This window comes from Centroberyx gerrardi, chromosome 6, assembly GCF_048128805.1.
Source record: "Centroberyx gerrardi isolate f3 chromosome 6, fCenGer3.hap1.cur.20231027, whole genome shotgun sequence".
Classification (NCBI taxonomy): domain Eukaryota; kingdom Metazoa; phylum Chordata; class Actinopteri; order Beryciformes; family Berycidae; genus Centroberyx; species Centroberyx gerrardi.
In genome coordinates this window covers 30,338,820-30,357,741 of record NC_136002.1, presented here as the reverse complement: position 1 = coordinate 30,357,741, position 18,922 = coordinate 30,338,820, and the positions used below count along the sequence as shown (strand labels likewise).

At 40.5% G+C, this 18,922-nt stretch overlaps 2 protein-coding genes across 2 annotated transcripts in view; one reads left to right on the top strand and one right to left on the bottom strand.

The window, feature by feature from the left end:
• capn5a (calpain 5a) overlaps positions 1-18,922 on the bottom strand; it is a 42,211-nt gene that overhangs the window by 12,511 nt on the left and 10,778 nt on the right. The window contains exon 3 of the mRNA XM_078284112.1: positions 11,049-11,180. Within this exon, the coding sequence (XP_078140238.1) occupies positions 11,049-11,180 (132 nt within the window). The remainder of the gene's footprint in view (positions 1-11,048; positions 11,181-18,922) is intronic.
• Positions 752-3,063, top strand: ompa (olfactory marker protein a). The gene is made up of 2 exons (XM_071898914.1): positions 752-838; positions 2,632-3,063. Exons 1-2 carry the CDS (start codon positions 752-754, stop codon positions 3,061-3,063), a joined length of 519 nt encoding a protein of 172 aa, XP_071755015.1.

Here is an 18,922-nt window from a genome sequence, read left to right as displayed (position 1 = left end):
CCTGTTGCCTAGCGCCCTCAAACATCCTCACACCTCTACGCTACAAAAAAAAACATTACATCAAGCCTATTCCAGGATATTCCAAGTCAAATTATCTTACTGTGAGGCAGAAATGTTGCAGGTTTCTGTTTTTTTTCTTTTCAGAAATTTACAGTTTTTAGTTTACAGCAAGACGAAAACTTAATCATTCAGACACGTATTCTTTAATGGTTTTAGTAATGTTCAGAATTATTTCATGGTAGTGTAAGTTTTAAGGCATTGGTTGGATGCCTTAAATTGGATTGAAATAAGCTTGATAGGACAAGAGAAAACAACTAATTACACTGACTGATATTGTTTTTGTATTGATCCCATTCCCCATCCCTCTATCCTATCCTCTCTCACTCTATGTGGCATACCAATCAATAGAGTCCCAGCCGTACTGCCCTCTGGGGAGTGAGAGAGGGAGAAAGAGAGAGAGAGAGAGAGAGAGAGAGAGAGAGAAAGAGAGACTGGTATACTGTGATGGAAACAGTAGGAGAGAGGGAGGGCGGGAAGAGAGAGAGAGATGGCATAAGAGACCGTGCGGGAGGGGAGAGCGAGAGAGAGCTAGTTTGATTAGGCAGAAGATAGATAGAGAGAGAAAAAGAGAGAGAGACAGAGATAGAGAGAGAGAGAGAGAGAGAGAGAGAAGCAGAAACTCTGTCCGAACCCCATCCAGCACAACGTCCATCCAGACAGGCAGGCCTTGCCCTCTCCCTACCCCAGGACTATGACCTCGAAGTCGGACGCGGACAAGGCCGAAGCCCCCTCCGAGGCCATGGTGTTGAGCTTCAAAGAGGATGTTTCACTGACAGAGGTGAGGCTCTGCTGGATATCACTGCTTTCAAATCTGCACGATATTGATGAAAAAAAGTCATCTTTTGATCAATTCTTATTCTGATTAGTGGTGACTGTGATATGAACTGCAACATGTTTTGTTTTACTTGAAAAAATATAATTTCGGGGGGGGGGGGGAAACACGATGGGACTCAGTTTGAATATGAAAGGATTTTCTCCAACATGCAACTTAAATTGAAGACGAGGGTTTCTGCACATCACCAGAAAACAGTTTAGGAGGAATCTGAGAAAAACAGCAGTCTCTTTCAGTTGGGAAATGTCAGGATTCAATACTGCAGGTTTGACTGTTTTTCAATTGATCGTGCAGCCCCAACTCCAATATCCATGTTCCTGTTTTTTACTTAGGTTGAACGTTTATATGATCATTTTCATGCTAAATTTTCAGCAAATTTCATGACCCCAGGGAAACCCATTTTAAATCCATTGGGTAATTGAAAAAAATGCATTTTCATTCCTGACAGCTTTTCAGTGATATAGTTTACCAACACGACATGTCTATGTACATTATTTTTCTTTTATTACTGTTTTTTGCCTTTGTGCCACAGCAGAATTTCCATAACATTTGTAATTTACAAAGCTATCTACTGTATACTGTTCAGTAGGGAGAATAGAGAAGTAATAAATTACTCATAATGTAATGGGATTACAATAGCCTGATTACAAAAACATGGTGACTGTAATCTGATAAATTTACAGAAAAAACAACACATTAATTACAAATACCTCTTAAAAAGTTGGTAATTGTGTTGGATTACTCAGACATGTTTGAAGGGAAAAAATTCACTTTGCTTGTGGGATTTCAGACAATAAGATCATTGTACTCGGCTCGAAATGATGTTATCATTTAGAGTGACAATAAGTGAAACAGTAGAATAAGCTTCCTTTATATCACCAACAACATAAGTAACCAATAGTAGGGGCCAGAGCTACAGTTCCCTGACAAGATTCCTGAGGGAAGTGATAGAAAAAGACATTTTAAACTAAGCAGTAAGGAGAGCGGTACAGGGCAATCTGATGGCAAGGTGAACTTGTCTTTTTCACTGTGACATGACCTTATAGTAGTGCATAGTAGTGAGTAGGACTGTCTGTAAGGATTCTGTATTTTGCGCATGTCAGGAACTTTAATTCTGATTACATACTGTGGAGCACGTAAACGCACACCTTATGTGATCATTTTATTTAGCGCTCATGTAAACACTTGCGGGGGAATCTTCAATCAGAATCAGAATAACTTTCCCTGTCTGGGATCTATAGAGATGATAGATGTCACACCTTCTGGTGGCCATATTGGAAGTCCTCCTTGGGCAACAACAGCTGCTAAAAACTAAAAACTTCCCACCTCAAGAACCAGCCATCTCAACAGAATTCAATAGACAGCATCAATTTCTGTACTGTGCTTGACTGGGAACTGATCATTTTGTTAGCTAGCTAACCATAGTATCTGTTCAGCTAACCATCGCTGTCTTGTTGTAAACATATGATTTGCAACCTTACATGTGGTTAGTAGTCCAATGTTAACATTAACACAAACTGTTGTGCCAGCATTTTTAAATATAGAAATTAGTAATATGACAGCATTATTTTGTCAAACCACCACTTCTCTTCTCCAACCATTTGTAATTTTTCTTTCTCTTGTCTATCTCTTCCTATCTCCCTCTTTGTCTGTTTCTCTATGGCTATACCTGCTTCTCTCTCTCTCTCTCTCTCTCTCTCTCTCTCATAATATAAATGCATCTTCTTCTTCCTCTCCAGGTGATGCGTCTTCGTGTGGCGTCTCTGCAGCGGTCGGGTCAGAAGCGTCAGGACGGCGAGCGCCTGCTGCTTCCCCATGAGGCCGTCTACCGTCTGGACTTCTCCGTCCAGGAACTAGCCTTCTCCCGCTGGCACGTCTCGCTGACCGGCCACGGCCGCGTCACCGTCACCGGCATCTCCCAGCTCTGGACCCCCGACCTCACCAACCTGATGACCCGCCAGCTCCTGGAGCCCGTCGGAACCTTTTGGCGCAACGCCGGAGATCCGGAGGATTCGCCGCTCAAGTGTCTGGAGGCGGACATGCAGGAGTTCGGGGAGAGGATCGCTGACCTGGCCAAGGTCAGGAAGGTCATGTTCTTCCTGTTTGCCTTCAAGGAAGGGGCGGAGCCAACAAACCTCAGCTGCTCAGTGGAGTTCACCCCAGAGCACTGACTTTTCACTTTTCGCCATTGGAATCCTTGTCACCAGAAAAGCATTGCAGGCCAGGGTTGGGAAATTTTATTCATATTTTCTTTGATTTGTGACTTCATCTAAAAATTACCATACTGTTGTTGAATGAAAGCCTTCCATCTACAATAAGTCAGCTTTTCCAGAAATCAAAGGAATACACCAACTTCAATTTCCTAACTTTCTTTCGCCTTTCCAACTCTTCCCTTTTTCTCACTCCTCCACATTTTTTTTGACTTCATCAATTAACTTGCAATAGTACGATAAGAAGGTTGGAGCTTCACCTCTGGGTGCCCAGCATTAATTTATTCTGCTATGGTGCATGCTAACGTTTAAGGACATGGTTCAAGTTTTGCAAAATCTCAAAAGCCAAGTCAAGACAAAAGTATGAATTCACTAAATACTGAACACACAAAACTGCTGCCTATCCTCTTGTACACCTGCAAGTTTCCTTTTGCTATGGAAAAGATCAGGAAAAAGATTTTCTTTGGCAATACAATTTGGTGACCATGACATTGAAAGCTCATACCTCATAACTCAGAACTCAAAACTGAACTTTAAGAAACGTAATTACTTTTGCACAACAGTGGAATTCCCTTTTACAGTAAATTAAGGGTATGAGGATACAAACATGACAGATAGAAAAGGATTCCATTTATATTTGTGAATAAAACTGCATCTATTGATCCGCTGACTATAATGATGAACACATGTATAGGAGTAGCTTGTTTTTTGATACTTTATACCGTAGCTGCATTTGAGATATACAAGATTTAAGAAAATAGTGTTGTTGTTGTTTTCTTTTCCAGATAGTTCCATTGTTCAAATCAGCGACAGCTAGGTGCAAAACAACATGTAGCAGTGGATGGACTATCAAGTATTCACAGTGCATGACTGTCTGCCTGACACAAAATAGAGATCAATAGAGAGACATCTATTAAATATCGACTGAAAGCTGAGTTGGGTCTCTGTGTGCTCTCATTGCTGCTGATTATTATTGGTTAGGGGAGGGAAGGGAGGTCAGGGGAGGGGAGGAGAAAGGAGGGAGGGGAGAGGAAGGGAGACGAGAGCAAGGTAGGAGAGGAGAGGAGAGGACAGAGGAGGAGAGGAGAGGAGAGGAGAGAGGAGGAGAGGAGAGGAGAGAGGAGAGGAGAGGAGAGAGGAGGAGAGCAGAGGAGAGAGGAGAGGAGAGGAGAGAGGAGAGGAGAGGAGGAGAGGAGAGGAGAGGAGAGAGGAGGAGAGCAGAGGAGATGAGAGGAGAGAGGAGGAGAGGAGAGGAGAGGAGAGGAGAGAGGAGAGGAGGAGAGGAGAGAGGAGAGGAGGAGAGGAGAGAGAGGAGGAGAGCAGAGGAGATGAGAGGAGAGGAGAGAGGAGGAGAGGAGAGGAGAGGAGAGGAGAGAGGAGGAGAGGAGAGGAGAGGAGAGAGGAGGAGAGCAGAGGAGAGGAGAGGAGAGGAAAGGAGAGAGGAGGAGAGGAAAGGAGAGGAGAGAGGAGGAACGGAGCTAATTGCTGTCATCCTGTAGGACAATCAATAGACACACAGGATCAAAAATCTCTCTCTCTATCTCTCTCTTTCTCTCTCTCTCTCTCTCTCTCTCTCCATAATAAACCCAATTATTCAGTTATCACGAGCAAGAGAGGATGTAAAGAGGTGGAAGCAGATGAGAGAGAGAAAGAAAGAGAGGCAGAGTGAGAAAGAGGGAAAGAGAGAGAGAGAAACAGTGATAGGGAGAGAAACATAGAGAGCAAAGGAGAGAGAGACAGGTATACTGAGGAAGAGGAGGAGAGAGAGACAGGTATTGGATAGTACATGTTTTCAGCTAAATAGTTAATCATCTCCATATGGTTTGAACTGTTGTTCGAGGGGCTTGAGAATTCACATTTTGGTTTCTGCTAAATCAATCAAATCAATAAAGTAACGAGAGAGGCAGATAGAGAGACAGGGCATTAATGAGATTGTACCGGAAGAGAGACAGGATGATGCCGTTTCCCACGGCTACACAATCACCCATTTGCTTTAACTGGAATAACGAATAACTTTAATTGTGATTCAAAATTAACCTTTGTTAAATTGTATTTATTTGCTTTTATCAGACAACTGTCATTATATTACACAAAAAATATTAACTTGTATTAAAATACTTATTATTGATCAGATGTAATAATATATTAGCAACATTTTTAAATCATTAGGTTAGTTTTCTTACAGAATTAATGATTTATTGTCCAATTTCAAACACAAAGATTGGCTTGGTGTTATGGGTGGAGGTTAAGGTATGTGTGTGTGTGTGTGTGTGTGTGTGTGTGTGTGTGTAATATTATAGGAACATTATAGTGCTTTTTGATAACACTTGAATTGTTGGTTTTAACACATTTTAAGTCATGATATGCACATTATAATTACATATTAATTACATATTAATTAGACAAAAGATAATTACATATAAATTAGAATTACATCATAGTGGCAACAGGAAACATCGTAATACACTATAATGCATTATGAATTTTGTATGACCAGGTTACTCGGCTGTTATAAGTAATCTATTTCTTTTATTTATATTTTATAATCCATGAACTCATCATGTTATCTAAAGTGAAGTGAGATCAAGAGATCTATTATAAAAGAGCCATGACAATTAACAATATGTATTTACATTTACTTTTGGCATTCACTATGTGCTTATAATGTGTTTCTGATTGCATGGGTTGAATGGGTTATACAATTAAAGTGTTACCTAATATTTCATTAGTGCTGGTTGGCTGGCTGCCTCTGACACTTAGATGAATCTCTGTTGTTCCACATTATCAACCTACCAGACTCCTGCAGGCTCCAGGGACCAAGCATTACACCCACAACAACAACGATGTCAGTTTCACAATCAAATCTTTGGGTGAAATTTATGATGAATTTCAGCTTTGCAGCTTGGCTGGAAAGTACCAACCTACTAAGTGTCCTCTCTGTCCATTCTAACTCTATGGAGGGAACACTTAGATCCAATTAGCTCTCATCTGTGTTCAGTCTAATGAGCAGTAAGAACTGAGTGTAACCACACACACACACACACACACACACACACACACACACACACACACACACACACACACAGACCAACAACAGCTCATTACATCTTATAAAATAACATAAACAGGCTCTTAACCAGCAGACTACAGGCAGCTCAGTCTGACTTCCTCTATCCCAAGGTCTTTTTCTTCTGGGACTGATGAATGTAAGCTCTTCCTTAGAGGTATACCACTGACAATAAATGTAAGAGTTCATTTCCAAAACTGTAAAAATTATTACCTAAAATCCATCATTCTATATCCCTAAAATACAGAGAGTCCTCTCTGTAAAAGAATTAACATTTTGTCAAACCTTGTTAATCCAAAGCCATTTAAATTTTATTTAATTGCAAGAAGAAAACTCTTTAACTGGCGACTGATTATCTAGAGCTAAGTTATCTGAGTTTGCGATGACACATTCAAAAGTTGGATTTCATAGTTGGTTCTGAAAAACCTGTTGAAACTGGCATCACAACTCCTCATACACACTATATTTACAATACGTAAAGAAGAATTCCAGCATCTTTCCATGAAATAGACCGACCCTTGTGAATCCAGGAGAGGCCAAAGCTCCTTCATTGATTTCACCTATTAAATCCACTTCTGTCATTAAGGGATGCAGCTGAAGGTGCAGGAGACGGGTTAAAGAAAGGATTTTAAGCTTTGAGACAAGTGAGACATGGATTACGAAAAGAAGATGCAGCCAGCTCAGTATGAGAAAGCGGTCCTGGTGTTTTGAAAGCTGACTGAGCATGCATGCTCTTTTTCAACACTATGCTTCACATTCATTTCCTTTTCTGATCTTCCTAGTCAGCGCAGGGATTCAAACTGGCAACCTTCCAGTCAAAAGCCCGCTTCTCTAACCTCTAACCTCTCTAATCTCTGTTACCTGTGCATCGTAAGAGGTCAGAGGTCATTAGAAGTTACACTACTAGCGGTGCCGGTGGTTTCCTCTGGGGGAGAATAAGTCCATCCTGATCACTGGCTACAACACAACAGCTGTTTCCTCTATGAGACTCAGTCCTGCTCCGTTCAGGAAACACAGTGGATAAACAGCAAATCCCCTGTCTCTCTCTGTATTTCTCTCTTTCTCTGTGTATTTCTCTCTTTCTCTCTCTCTGTATTTCTCTCTTTCTCTCTGTATTTCTCTGTCTCTCTCTGTATTTCTCTCTTTCTCTGTGTATTTCTCTCTCTCTCTGTCTCTCTGTATTTCTCTCTTTCTCTGTGTATTTCTCTGTCTCTCTGTATTTCTCTCTTTCTCTGTGTATTTCTCTGTCTCTCTGTATTTCTCTCTTTCTCTGTGTATTTCTCTCTCTCTCTGTCTCTCTGTATTTCTCTCTTTCTCTGTGTATTTCTCTGTCTCTCTGTATTTCTCTCTTTCTCTGTATATTTCTCTATCGCTCTCTCTCTCTCTCTCTGTATTTCTCTCTTTCTCTCTGTATTTCTCTGTCTCTCTGTATTTCTCTCTTTCTCTGTGTATTTCTCTATCTCTATTTCTCTCTTTCTCTGTGTATTTCTCTATCTCTCTCGATATTTCTCTCTTTCTCTCTGTATTTCTCTGTATTTATGTCTCTCACTCTATTTCTTTCTCTCTGTATTTCTCTGTCTCTATTTCTGTCTCTCTGTATTTCTCTGTCTCTCTGTATTTCTCTCTTTCTCTGTATTTCTCTCTCTCCGTGAATTTCTCTGTCTCTCTCTGTATTTCTCTCTTTCTCTCTGTATTTCTCTGTCTCTCTCTGTATTTCTCTCTTTCTCTCTGTATTTCTCTGTCTCTGTATTTCTCTGTCTCTCTGTATTTCTCTGTCTCTGTATTTCTCTCTTTCTCTCTGTATTTCTCTGTCTCTCTGTATTTCTCTCTCTCCGTTAATTTCTCTGTCTCTCTCTGTATTTCTCTTTCTCTGTATATTTCTGTCTCTCTGTCTGTATTTCTGTCTCTCTCTGTATTTCTCTGTCTCTCTCTGTGTATTTCTCTGTCTCTCTGTCTGTATCTCTCTGTCTCTCTCTGTATTTGTCTGTCTCTCTCTGTATTTCTCTGTCTCTCTGTGTATTGCTCTGTCTCTCTCTGTGTATTTCTCTGTCTCTCTGTCTGCATCTCTCTGTCTCTCTCTGTATTTGTCTGTCTCTCTCTGTATTTCTCTGTCTCTCTGTGTATTTCTCTGTCTCTCTCTGTGTATTTCTCTGTCTCTCTGTCTGTATCTCTCTGTCTCTCTCTGTATTTCTCTGTCTCTCTGTGTATTGCTCTGTCTCTCTCTGTTTAAGTTGGAGGGGAGTGAACAAACAGCGAGGCCAGATCCCAGCATGTCATGGTTACAGCCACAGTGACTGGTCATAAGTTACAATAGTTCCCATTTTGTTTCCAGTCAAACTTTCCTGGACCTCAGCTGAGCCGAATCCTGCCAGTAAAATGTCTGTTATCTATCTAGGTTCTCTGCTGCAGTGGAGTTTACTCTAAAAGGGGAAACTTTACTGGGGCAAATCAGAGGGTCAATATTGCTTCAGTAGGGTCAGAAACTGCCAACGGATCAATATCCATATGGATTATGTTGCCATCTATAAGAATTGAAGGTATAATGACAAAAAAGCATTGTTATTGGTACCAATAAGCATACTGGTTATAGTTGCTGGCAAACTTTACCATCTGAACTGCCTCAAAATGTTTATCTTAAGTCAGTGCTGCATGGGACATTTTTTGAGCAATTCATTTTAAGCAGCAGGGATGGGGTTTGGAAAATGAAACAAATTAAATGTGAATAGCATAATGGCATATACAGGGCATGAGTAAAATAAAAATACAGTGAGTTTTATTCCAAACAAATTGTTTGCATTTATTGTCAGTGGTATACCTCCAGGAATGTCCACACACAATAGCATGAGTTAATACTTTGTTACTACAAGATAAAAAAAATGTCCCTACAGGACGGCTACTTCTGGGCTCTGTAACTTTAGCATAAAATAATATAACTGCTTTTGTAGTTTGCCTAAAATCCTGCCAGGACATCTTTCAGACTGAGCTGACTTGAAAGCTGCTGGTAGAGGCTGATAGAAGTGTTTCAGACCCAGTGTTTGTTTTTTGGACCAGTGATGGGTGTCAAGACAACCGGCCGCCCCGGTGAGGCAGCAGAGACTAAAACCGGCTTTAGTTTCCCTTCAGCTGATGGAAAAGCGAGAGCAGGGGAGGACCCTCCGAGACCAGAGAGGAGGAAAGAGGGAACGAACAGCGGAAAAAACAGAGAGGAAGACACACACACACACACATACAACCATAACTGCAACACGAGATGAATACTAGTAACTCACTTCCACAGTGTATTCTCAACATGTTTCGAATGTGTAAGCTACATGTAGCCAGCGGGGCGACCTACTGACCGTCCTGTAACCAAAAGGTCACAGGTTCAACAGCCAAGTGTCCTGTTGAAGTGTCTTTGAGCAAGACACTGAACCCCCTACAGCACCAGCACACTCACTGTAACTGGATAAGAGCATCCGCTAAATGCCTAAAATATAAATGTAAGATGTAACGTCAACGCTTTATATGACTACCATAACTACAGTGCATTATAAGGACAATCATTAGGAATATTCTGCTTTCATAATGCCTTATGACAATATATAGTACTGATAATGAATCACTACGAGTTTCTTATGAATGTTTATGACTAGATAGTTATCAGAGGTTGTCAGACAATCTTTTCATCTCAACGGAATAATGTCTAATAGATAGCTAGTCATTAACATTCATAAAATGATTGGACTTATAATTCATTCTAAGTTATATATGTTTAATACATACTTTGTCGAATACTCAATTCTGATTGGCCAGTAAACTCATTCAGAAGGCTGGAATAACAGACTGAACGACAATCTTACTGGATTTGTTTAGGTGTCTATGGTTGCAGCTCTGCTACCAAGGAGGTTTTATAGGATGCTAGCTAGAGACGCTGCTAGTTTTTTATTTTTTTTGTCAGAAACTTGTAAATTACTTCAGCTTGTAATAAAACCATTTAGAATTAATATTTTATGTCTTTGATAGCTGTGAATCAAGACACGGACCGGCTCGCTGTACATTATCCCTTACATAATGTTTTATGAGTGCTGATATAATGCATCAGAAAGCATTATGTGTTCTTATAGCATGGTCATAAGGCATTATGAGTGCATTATAATTCCTTATGAGTGCTGTTAGAATGCACTATAGACACGGTTGTCACAGAAAGCGTTACTGATGTAATTTGTTGAAGTGAAGGCGGTCTGTGCTTCTGTCTGGAGCGTCAGCGTGACAGTGGGTGTTACTGTGCTTTGGTCTCACTGCCTGGTTATCATCAGCATGGTAACATCACTGCTGAGGCCGTGAACCCAAATCACCGCTAAACTGGTCATTAGCTAGAGATAGTGTCTCAGAATATTACAAGTGACGTGTGTGAAGTAAGGTGGGGAGGCTCTGGACCTCTTCTAAATGTAATCTATTGGAACATCACTATGCTATGAGCCATAGTACATACACACACACACACACACACCTAGAGTAAACACACACCCAATCACAATAATCTGGCACCCATACACACACACACAGCCAGAGTCAACATGTGCTCACACCCAGTCACCACCCAGTAATGACAACTTTTCTTTCTCTGTCCTTCCTTTCTCTTTCTCCCTCCCTCTTTCTATCAATTAAAGTAAATTCAATTCAATTCAAAGGGCTTTATCGGCATGGTAACATTTTCCTTACAATGCCAAAGCAGTTGAACAACAACAGCGAAAAATAAAAAAAATAGAAACAACAAAACTTAGATAATATGAATGGGATGCTCTAAACATAACTTATCAATTGAACATTAACCATTTAAGAACCATGTAATATTCTCTCTCTCTCTCTCTCTCTCTCTCTGTGTCTCTGTGTCTCTTACCTTCTGCCATAGCGCCTCTCTGGAGGCCAGACTGGAGCAGGCGGCGACGAACCAGCAGTTCCCCAGTTGGCCCTGGTGCAGGTCGTGGGCACTGATGCCGTCCACAAACAGATGGGGGTCGCTGCATAACTCCTGGAGAGGGATGGAGTGGGGAGGTGGGGGGGGGTAAAGGCAATCACAATTAGTGTTGAATGGGAATTGGGAAATAATGACTATGTTCATTAATACCAATGAATGCTGAGATTTCTGGCCCGTACTCTGTTTTGGAATAAAAACTTGCTGCTAATTAGCATTTCAGTTCATTTGTCAGCTGATTGGATTTTATTAAATTATGCATCTCACCACTGCGCTCTCTGATTTTCAATTACAGGTCAAAACACGGTGACATAATTGTTTCTGATTGGCCGTGAGGGTGATTACATCATTGGTGGGGGACGACACCTTGTTCATCATCTGGGCTCTTGATTTGATTTTTTTCACTTTATTTTCTTTATTTTAACCTCTGAATTTACACAGAGAGAGAGAGAGAGAGAGAGAGAGAGAGAGAGAGAGAGAGAGGGGGGATTTAATGTGTTTGTGTTCCTCTCTGATGTCTGCCCACTAATAGTTGGGTGGGGTGGAGGGCTGGGTGGCTCTAACCGTCTCCAAACACAAGATCACCAACTCCCCAACTGCCCTTGAGCAAGACACTTAACCCATAACTGCTGCAGTGGAGCTGCTCAGTGGCCGACAGTAGAGGACTGTGGTCGTACTGGGCAGCTGCCAGGTGGGAATATCTGTTACTGTATGAATTTGAAGCAGGAAGAGAAGAGAGCAAGAGCGCTCAGTCAACCTTCATAAGGTAAATAAAGGTTTAGAAATAGCTTCCACTGAAGTAGAAATGGCTTCCAAATCTTCAAAGGAAACCAAACTACAGGGCACACAGGGCAGAGCAACGGGACGGCAGCCAAATGATAGAGCCGGGATAAACCAACCACACACACACCCTGGAAGATCACTAAGCATGCTGGGACGGAGGTATATGATGTTTTAAATATACAGGCATGGATGTACATGCTATTTTCAGTCTATACATATGCACACATGTACATGCATGCTCTCGTCAGCTCACCCACGAACAAAAGACACACACACACACACACACACACACACACACTAGGTGGGTCACAGGGAGTGGAGAAATAGCCTGGGTGGATCTGCTTTCCCCACTTCTCAACAGTTCCATGTTTTCATCGCAGTTAAGTTTTGAAAGTAAAAATAAAAAGGTTTGAAAATGAAAAAAAACAAAAACAGTTCCGGATTCTTTTCCTTTCATTTAGTGTACTTCTTCCATTTATCCAAAATGTTTTGCCATTCATTCATATCTTCTTTCATTCATACAGATCTTTTTCATTCATTATGATACAGTACATAATAAGAAGATACAAAAGTAACTCCATACATCTTTAGCAGTTGCTTCCTCAGTTGTGTAGTCAGACGAGCTCTATTTATTCATTCATATCATCATTGTCTCTTATGCCATCTCTCTCTCTCTCTCTCTCTCTCTCTCTGTGACTTCAGCCTGGATGCTAACCACTAAGTGTCCTTTGTCTTGTTTGTATTTATCATGTTACACAATGACTATAACCACCAGTATCTCCATTTCAACATAATAACAGGCTCTGTCACATGCCAAACCCCTCCCACCCCTCTCTTTATGTTTCCTAATCACCTCCAAACAACATGAGGATGATTTGCTGTATGCTCCATTGATGTCTAATGGTGAAAAGTTGTAAGTTCTTGATGAAAAGATGACATGCTTTTGAGGATTAGACTTTCATAGTTTAAACAATGTGCATGCTAGTATTTTGATGTAATTCAGTCATTCAAACTGCCATTACTAAAGAACAGATCCAAGGCAAGGCAAGGCAAGTTTATTTATAAAGCACATTTCATACACAACAGCAATTCAAAGTGCTTTACATAAATAAAATAAAAATAAAGACATAGATAAAAAGACAAGAAGATTAGAAAAGTGAAAAGTGCATTAAAATCACATTTAAAAGAAAATATAAAAGATAGAAATAAATAAATATTACAGTGCAGATGAGTGTCGCCCTAGATTTCTTAAAAAGCCCTGGCGAACAGAAAAGTTTTAAGCCCTGATTTAAAAGATTCTAAAGTGGAGGCAGACCTCAGATCCACCCAAATGCATAGGACTGACATTTTGGCTACGGTTACACTTGCCATTTCAATGACTTTTATCATCTGATCGGGCCAGGACACATTAGGTGACAGGTCTGGATGCAGAAAATTGGATTTTTCTCATATTGTTGTGGGATCTTCAGAATCAGATATGGGAGCAGTCAGGCTCGCATTGTGATCTGAGTTGTGTAAGGCAACGGAGAGCGGGAAGAAATAACACATACAAGAGATGCATAAAAGCCATTTTCAGGCCAAGTGTTTTCTCCTCTCTCATGCCTCTCTGCCCTCTTTCCCTTCAAATGTTTATGTAAATCTCTCACTCATCTCTCTCTCTTTCTGTTATTCCCTCCTCAGCTCTGTGCGGATCTGTAATCCTGTCTCTCAGAGGACACAAAGCTATCAGAGATCTTATGCAGTCAGAAACTCAGCGCTGTGGTACACTCACAACGCACTCTCTCACTCTGTTATGCTTTCTACACTCACACACACACACACACACACACACACACACACACACACACACACACACACAGTCAGGCTGTGTAATGAGCTCATTCTGGGGAAGCTCAACTGAGCCATATGAAGGATGGGACCATGAAGAATGCTGTTCAGCGAGCCAAACTTCCTGCGCAGTAAATGTTGAATTCATAGCCTCTGCTCATTGTGGGCATTCCCAAAGTGAGCATGGTCTTACCATTTCACAGGAAGATTTTCTACATTTGCATCCTTGCACAGCTCTAGTGAACATTATACAAAACACTGCTGTTGATAGTGTCAAACACTGATGTTTGGAATCAAATTTAAGTTTTATTTGGTCAAGCAATACCTAAACCAACATAACTAAACCAATGCTGCATTTTAATACTAAGGCAAAAATGTATTGTACTTTTGCAGCAAAGGATAAGCTAATTTAGCTAACCGTTAGCGATGTATGGCAGACAGTGAGGTTCAAGAACAACAACTGATTCCAGCTGGCAGTAATCAGACTCAGAATCAGTTAAATCGCCAAGTTCAATACATGTAGAGGAATTTGCCTTAGTAACATTGGTGCAAATACATATTGACAGCTGTTAATCAGTACAGTAATTAGTTCTTCTTGTAAGCTATGCGGTTGCCCTGTGCAGTTTCAACAGGTGCCTGAAGGAGGCAGTAGAGTTTAGGGTTGACCTCTTTGGGTTGGAATGTAGCCACCGTCTCCACTCTCTCCACTCCCTGAACAGATCAATACTATTGGTCGATTGGAGTGCCTTAAGTTTCCTGCTTAATCATTCAGCAGTGCAGATCATCAATGATTGACGCTAATAGCACATTATGTGGCTCAAGCTTCGCCCTTGACTTTTATGTCCTGTATTAGGTCCTGGAAAAAGGTTGAAAAAATGTATCACGGTTGACATCAAAGAGGGGTCAATTGATTTTGAATTCACTCAATTCACGTAAACTGAAACTTCAATTCAGATAATAATAAAAATAGGGTCTGCATTCCAAAACATTTCTTTACAATGTATATAAGATTCTTTCTATGACAAAAAGTCTCCAATTTTGTATTTTGAACAGAATCCTCTTTCTGAACTGCAGTGAATTAACTTAACTTTTGTAAAAAGCTAATAAGTGCTAAGAACTGACTCCCAGGTATGAAGGTGTGGAACTGAGTATGAAGCAAGAGACTGACAGAGAGAACGTGTGCTTTAACAACCTTGCCTGGGTCAATCAAGGTTTTTTTTGTTTTTAATAGACTACAATTACAGGAAATCTGGTCCTTTGAATTTGTGTGTGTGTGTATGAGAGTGCGGTCTAAACATTAGATATTAGCTGGAAAGCCACTAGGCAATAATTCCAGTAATGAGTATCACATTTCCCATCTGTGTAAATTGAACAATGGAAACAGTGGGAGGACGGGGGGTGGGGAGGCAATTTTACTAATATTCATAATTATAACAACAATGGCTTGGTGTAATATACTGAAACTAATAGTGACTCAAGGTCTTTCGTTGTGGGAGCATGAGTCAAGTCTGGCAGAAATAAACAACTCTGTGATATCCACCATGTGAAAAAACTTACACAAAATGATTAATATCACAAATTAAGTACTGAAAACAAATTATGGTACTTTTCAAGGAAGAAGGTGGCAAAAATCCTTGTACAGACTGGATCCTCGACACTTTAGAGACATTGCATGATGATGTTCAGGCAACAAAGTTTTCCAAAATGAATATATAACATTCCAACCAGAGAAAAATGTTTGTTCCAGTAATACGAACTGAATCACTGGAGGTTTCAAATAGTTACGACTGTTGCTTTCTGGCCGTGCTGCAAAACCAGATCTCATCCTAACGAACCCTAACCTAAAACTCTCCATCTTTGTCCCTCGGGTGTTTCTGCTCTGCACTTCCCACAGATCACCTGTCAATCAAACAGTGTGGGCGGAGCTTGAATTTTCTGTTGATGCAGTTTGAGTTTCTCTTTTCTTTATTTGTTCAGCCATGGTGGCTATCGCTGCTCATGCTAACTACCCAGTTCTTCTTCTATTTACTCCAGACAAAATACTGTTGCTTCTGCTGGAAACGCAGAACGCATCACTTCCTGTGCGCCAGAGGATTTTTCCCTGGAAAGATCGACCCGAACACCAGATATTTAGAGAGAGTAGCAAAACAGACATTTATTTATATGAAACACGTATTACTACTTTAACGTCATTGGAGTTAACTCTTACCCTAAACAAAAATGGAGAAGAAAAAACACATTTGTGGTAAATTTTCAAAGATATAGTGATTTCTGACTATGAGGCTCGGCCATGAAGGGAAAATTCCACTTCCAGAGTCCTAAGTGTTACAATCTGTTTTGCTCCAAGGCTTCGGAGTGGACCAGTCTACAGTTTATCAGAGGAAACAGTCTGGGTGGAACTACTAAGTCTCTTTTACTGTAGGAGGCTGAGTAAAGCTTTGAGGAAGTAAACAACACAGCCAGCAAATGTGGGACTAACAGTCTTTGATGCAGAGGTTACTTTAGGTCAGGGGCTCCAACACTAGGGGTCACCATCCAAAATGGACCTACACTATGTCTGATGAGACCCCACATAACAACAGAACTATTATTGGGGGCAGGTCAGCAGGTGTATACCATGTGTATGTGACCAATAAAAACCCGACACCCCCCCAAACCTTAGATGCTCAACTGAAGACAAGGAAAACGTCTGACGTAAATGAAAGTAGAAATGTCATGTATCACTGCCTTGATCCATGTTAAATTCAGTAATAGACACTAGAACTCATCTTTTGTTGTACACAGTATTACTGAACTATGTAAACATATCTCACTGTCATATACAAACTTTAAAAAACACCTTTCCATCATGTAAACAGTCTGGCCTCCAGTTTGCCTCTGTTAACATTACAGTTAGACTCTGGAATGCAGTCAATCTCTCAACTGACTTGTAAATCTACTAAATCACATATTAATAATATAGTAACAAAAGGAAAGATCAACTCAAAGCTTGAATTACTAATCATTATTACATTTTCTGAATCATAGAATTTCACAATCGTGTATATGTTGTAGCAACTGTCAAGAAGACTGTGATTTACAAGACATAAGACAGATCTATAATGCAGGAGTTTACACACGCTGCCTGCAGTTCCCATGGAGCAGCACAGCTGTTATTTAATAAAGTGTGAGGGATGGCAAAATGAATCCTGGGAGCTGAAGGAGCTTTTATCAGATTGTCAGATGACCTGATCTGACCCAACTGGAATGACTCCTCACGAGCCTTTGGAGTAGAGACTAGGGCTAAAGGCAAGACAGTTTACTGTGTCACAGTAACCTACAACCACCTTATCACACTATTCACTTTTACTGAGGACATTACTGAATGGATCTACAGCCACAACACAACAAACTTTTTCAGGTAACTCACTCTTTCTAGCCTTGTTATTATAGGTATATTTGCCCATTATTCTGTGCTCAGCTAATTCTGCAATGTCTCTCTTTGATGGCGCTGAGAGATTTGTGACATGACTGCAAAGCCTCTATTTAACTTGGGTGAACAGACACCTGACTTGGACAGAAAGATGAAAGGGGGGTTGTTCTAAAACAGAGCATATTTCAGCTAAGGATAGTCTCCTTTATTGTTTGGGTGTGTTGGGAACCTGTCAGTTTGTTAAACAGTGACTGATAACCTATTGCTGCTGCACACACCTACAGTATGCCCTGCAGGTGACAGGTGACACTCAGATTTTCACCTGAAAACAGGGATATGAAATATGAACACATATTTCTAAACCACATTATTCTTCAAAGTCACACTAAAATGAAAAATGACTTGTTCGCCCAGTTAGGTAATTCTCCATATCATAATATACACCTATTTAACAACAAATGCCCAAAAATGTACAAAAAAACATTTCCTGTATTTTTTTCATCATAATCATAATTACTTTTCATTCCTGGAAAACAGCGTGTTTTTCATAGTTACTTCATGGCATACAAAAAAACTCCAAACAATTATGCCACCACAGATTTTTGAACAGCCTCCTCTCTGTCCCTCTCATCATATAAAACCTGCAACTTCACAACTTCACAACTCACAGTGACATGAGCAGTAGTGAATTTTTGGGTGTTCACCCCTGAAAACCCAGCTTCCTTTACCTAAGACACCATGGTTGCATCCTGGTGGCTGGAATTTATTCATTTTGAAGAAACCAGGATTAGCGAAGCTCAAGATTAAAAACAATTGTGAAGCAATGAGTCACTTTCCATATTTGTTCTGGTCCAACCCGCCCGCTTTTGACCTGTCTCTCTTTTAATGTCAACATCCTGTTTCAACCAGAAATACAATTACGGAAGCAAGACGCCATCGAAATGCTGTTTCCTTGTGACTTCAAAGGTCAGATATTCTATAATTAACAGAGAGAGAGAGATATGACAATGTCTGATTTGGCTGACCAAACAGTTGTCCAAAGAGCAAAGGCTCAGTGTACACACACACACACACACACACACAAACACAAACACACACGCACACTCACACACATGGAAATCGATCTCTGGGTGTTGGAATGGGATTTCAGGGGGATAAATTCCATAAATTCCACTCCCTATTCAGTCCAACCTCTCCTCTCCTCTCCTTATATGCTTCCTCATCTCCTCATCTCCTCCCCCACCCTCCTTCTCTCCTCTCTCTCTGTCTCTCTCTGTCAGCTGAATGAATGAGTTTAGCAATTGCACTCTCCAACTAAAGGAATCTACAGTATGAAGACAGGGGACAGCAGTGTTAGTGGGAACCAAACTGAAGAACTTACTGATCTAAAATTCCATGACTTTTCCATGACTTTCCATAACTAAATCATGACCTAAAGGTGTTCTTCCTTCCTGGTTTGTTAATGTTGTTTTTCTAAAGGGGTGAACAGTCTGGTTTTCTACTCCAGCTGGGCTGAAAACCACCATCTAATGCAATAAATGTGTGAAACAATTTGTAAAATACATTCTGTTGTATTGCTGTAATGTGACTAATCTGTAAAATTCCCTGATATTCGTTGACTTCCCTGACTCTTCTGAATTTATCCAATTCCCAGACTTTCCCTGTCTGGAATACAACTCTCAAAAGGTGTCAATGTTTTCAAATGGTGGATATCTCCTTTTGAAATGAAACTCTTCAAGTGCTTTAAGGCCCCCTTCTCTTTCTTCCTCTCTCTCTC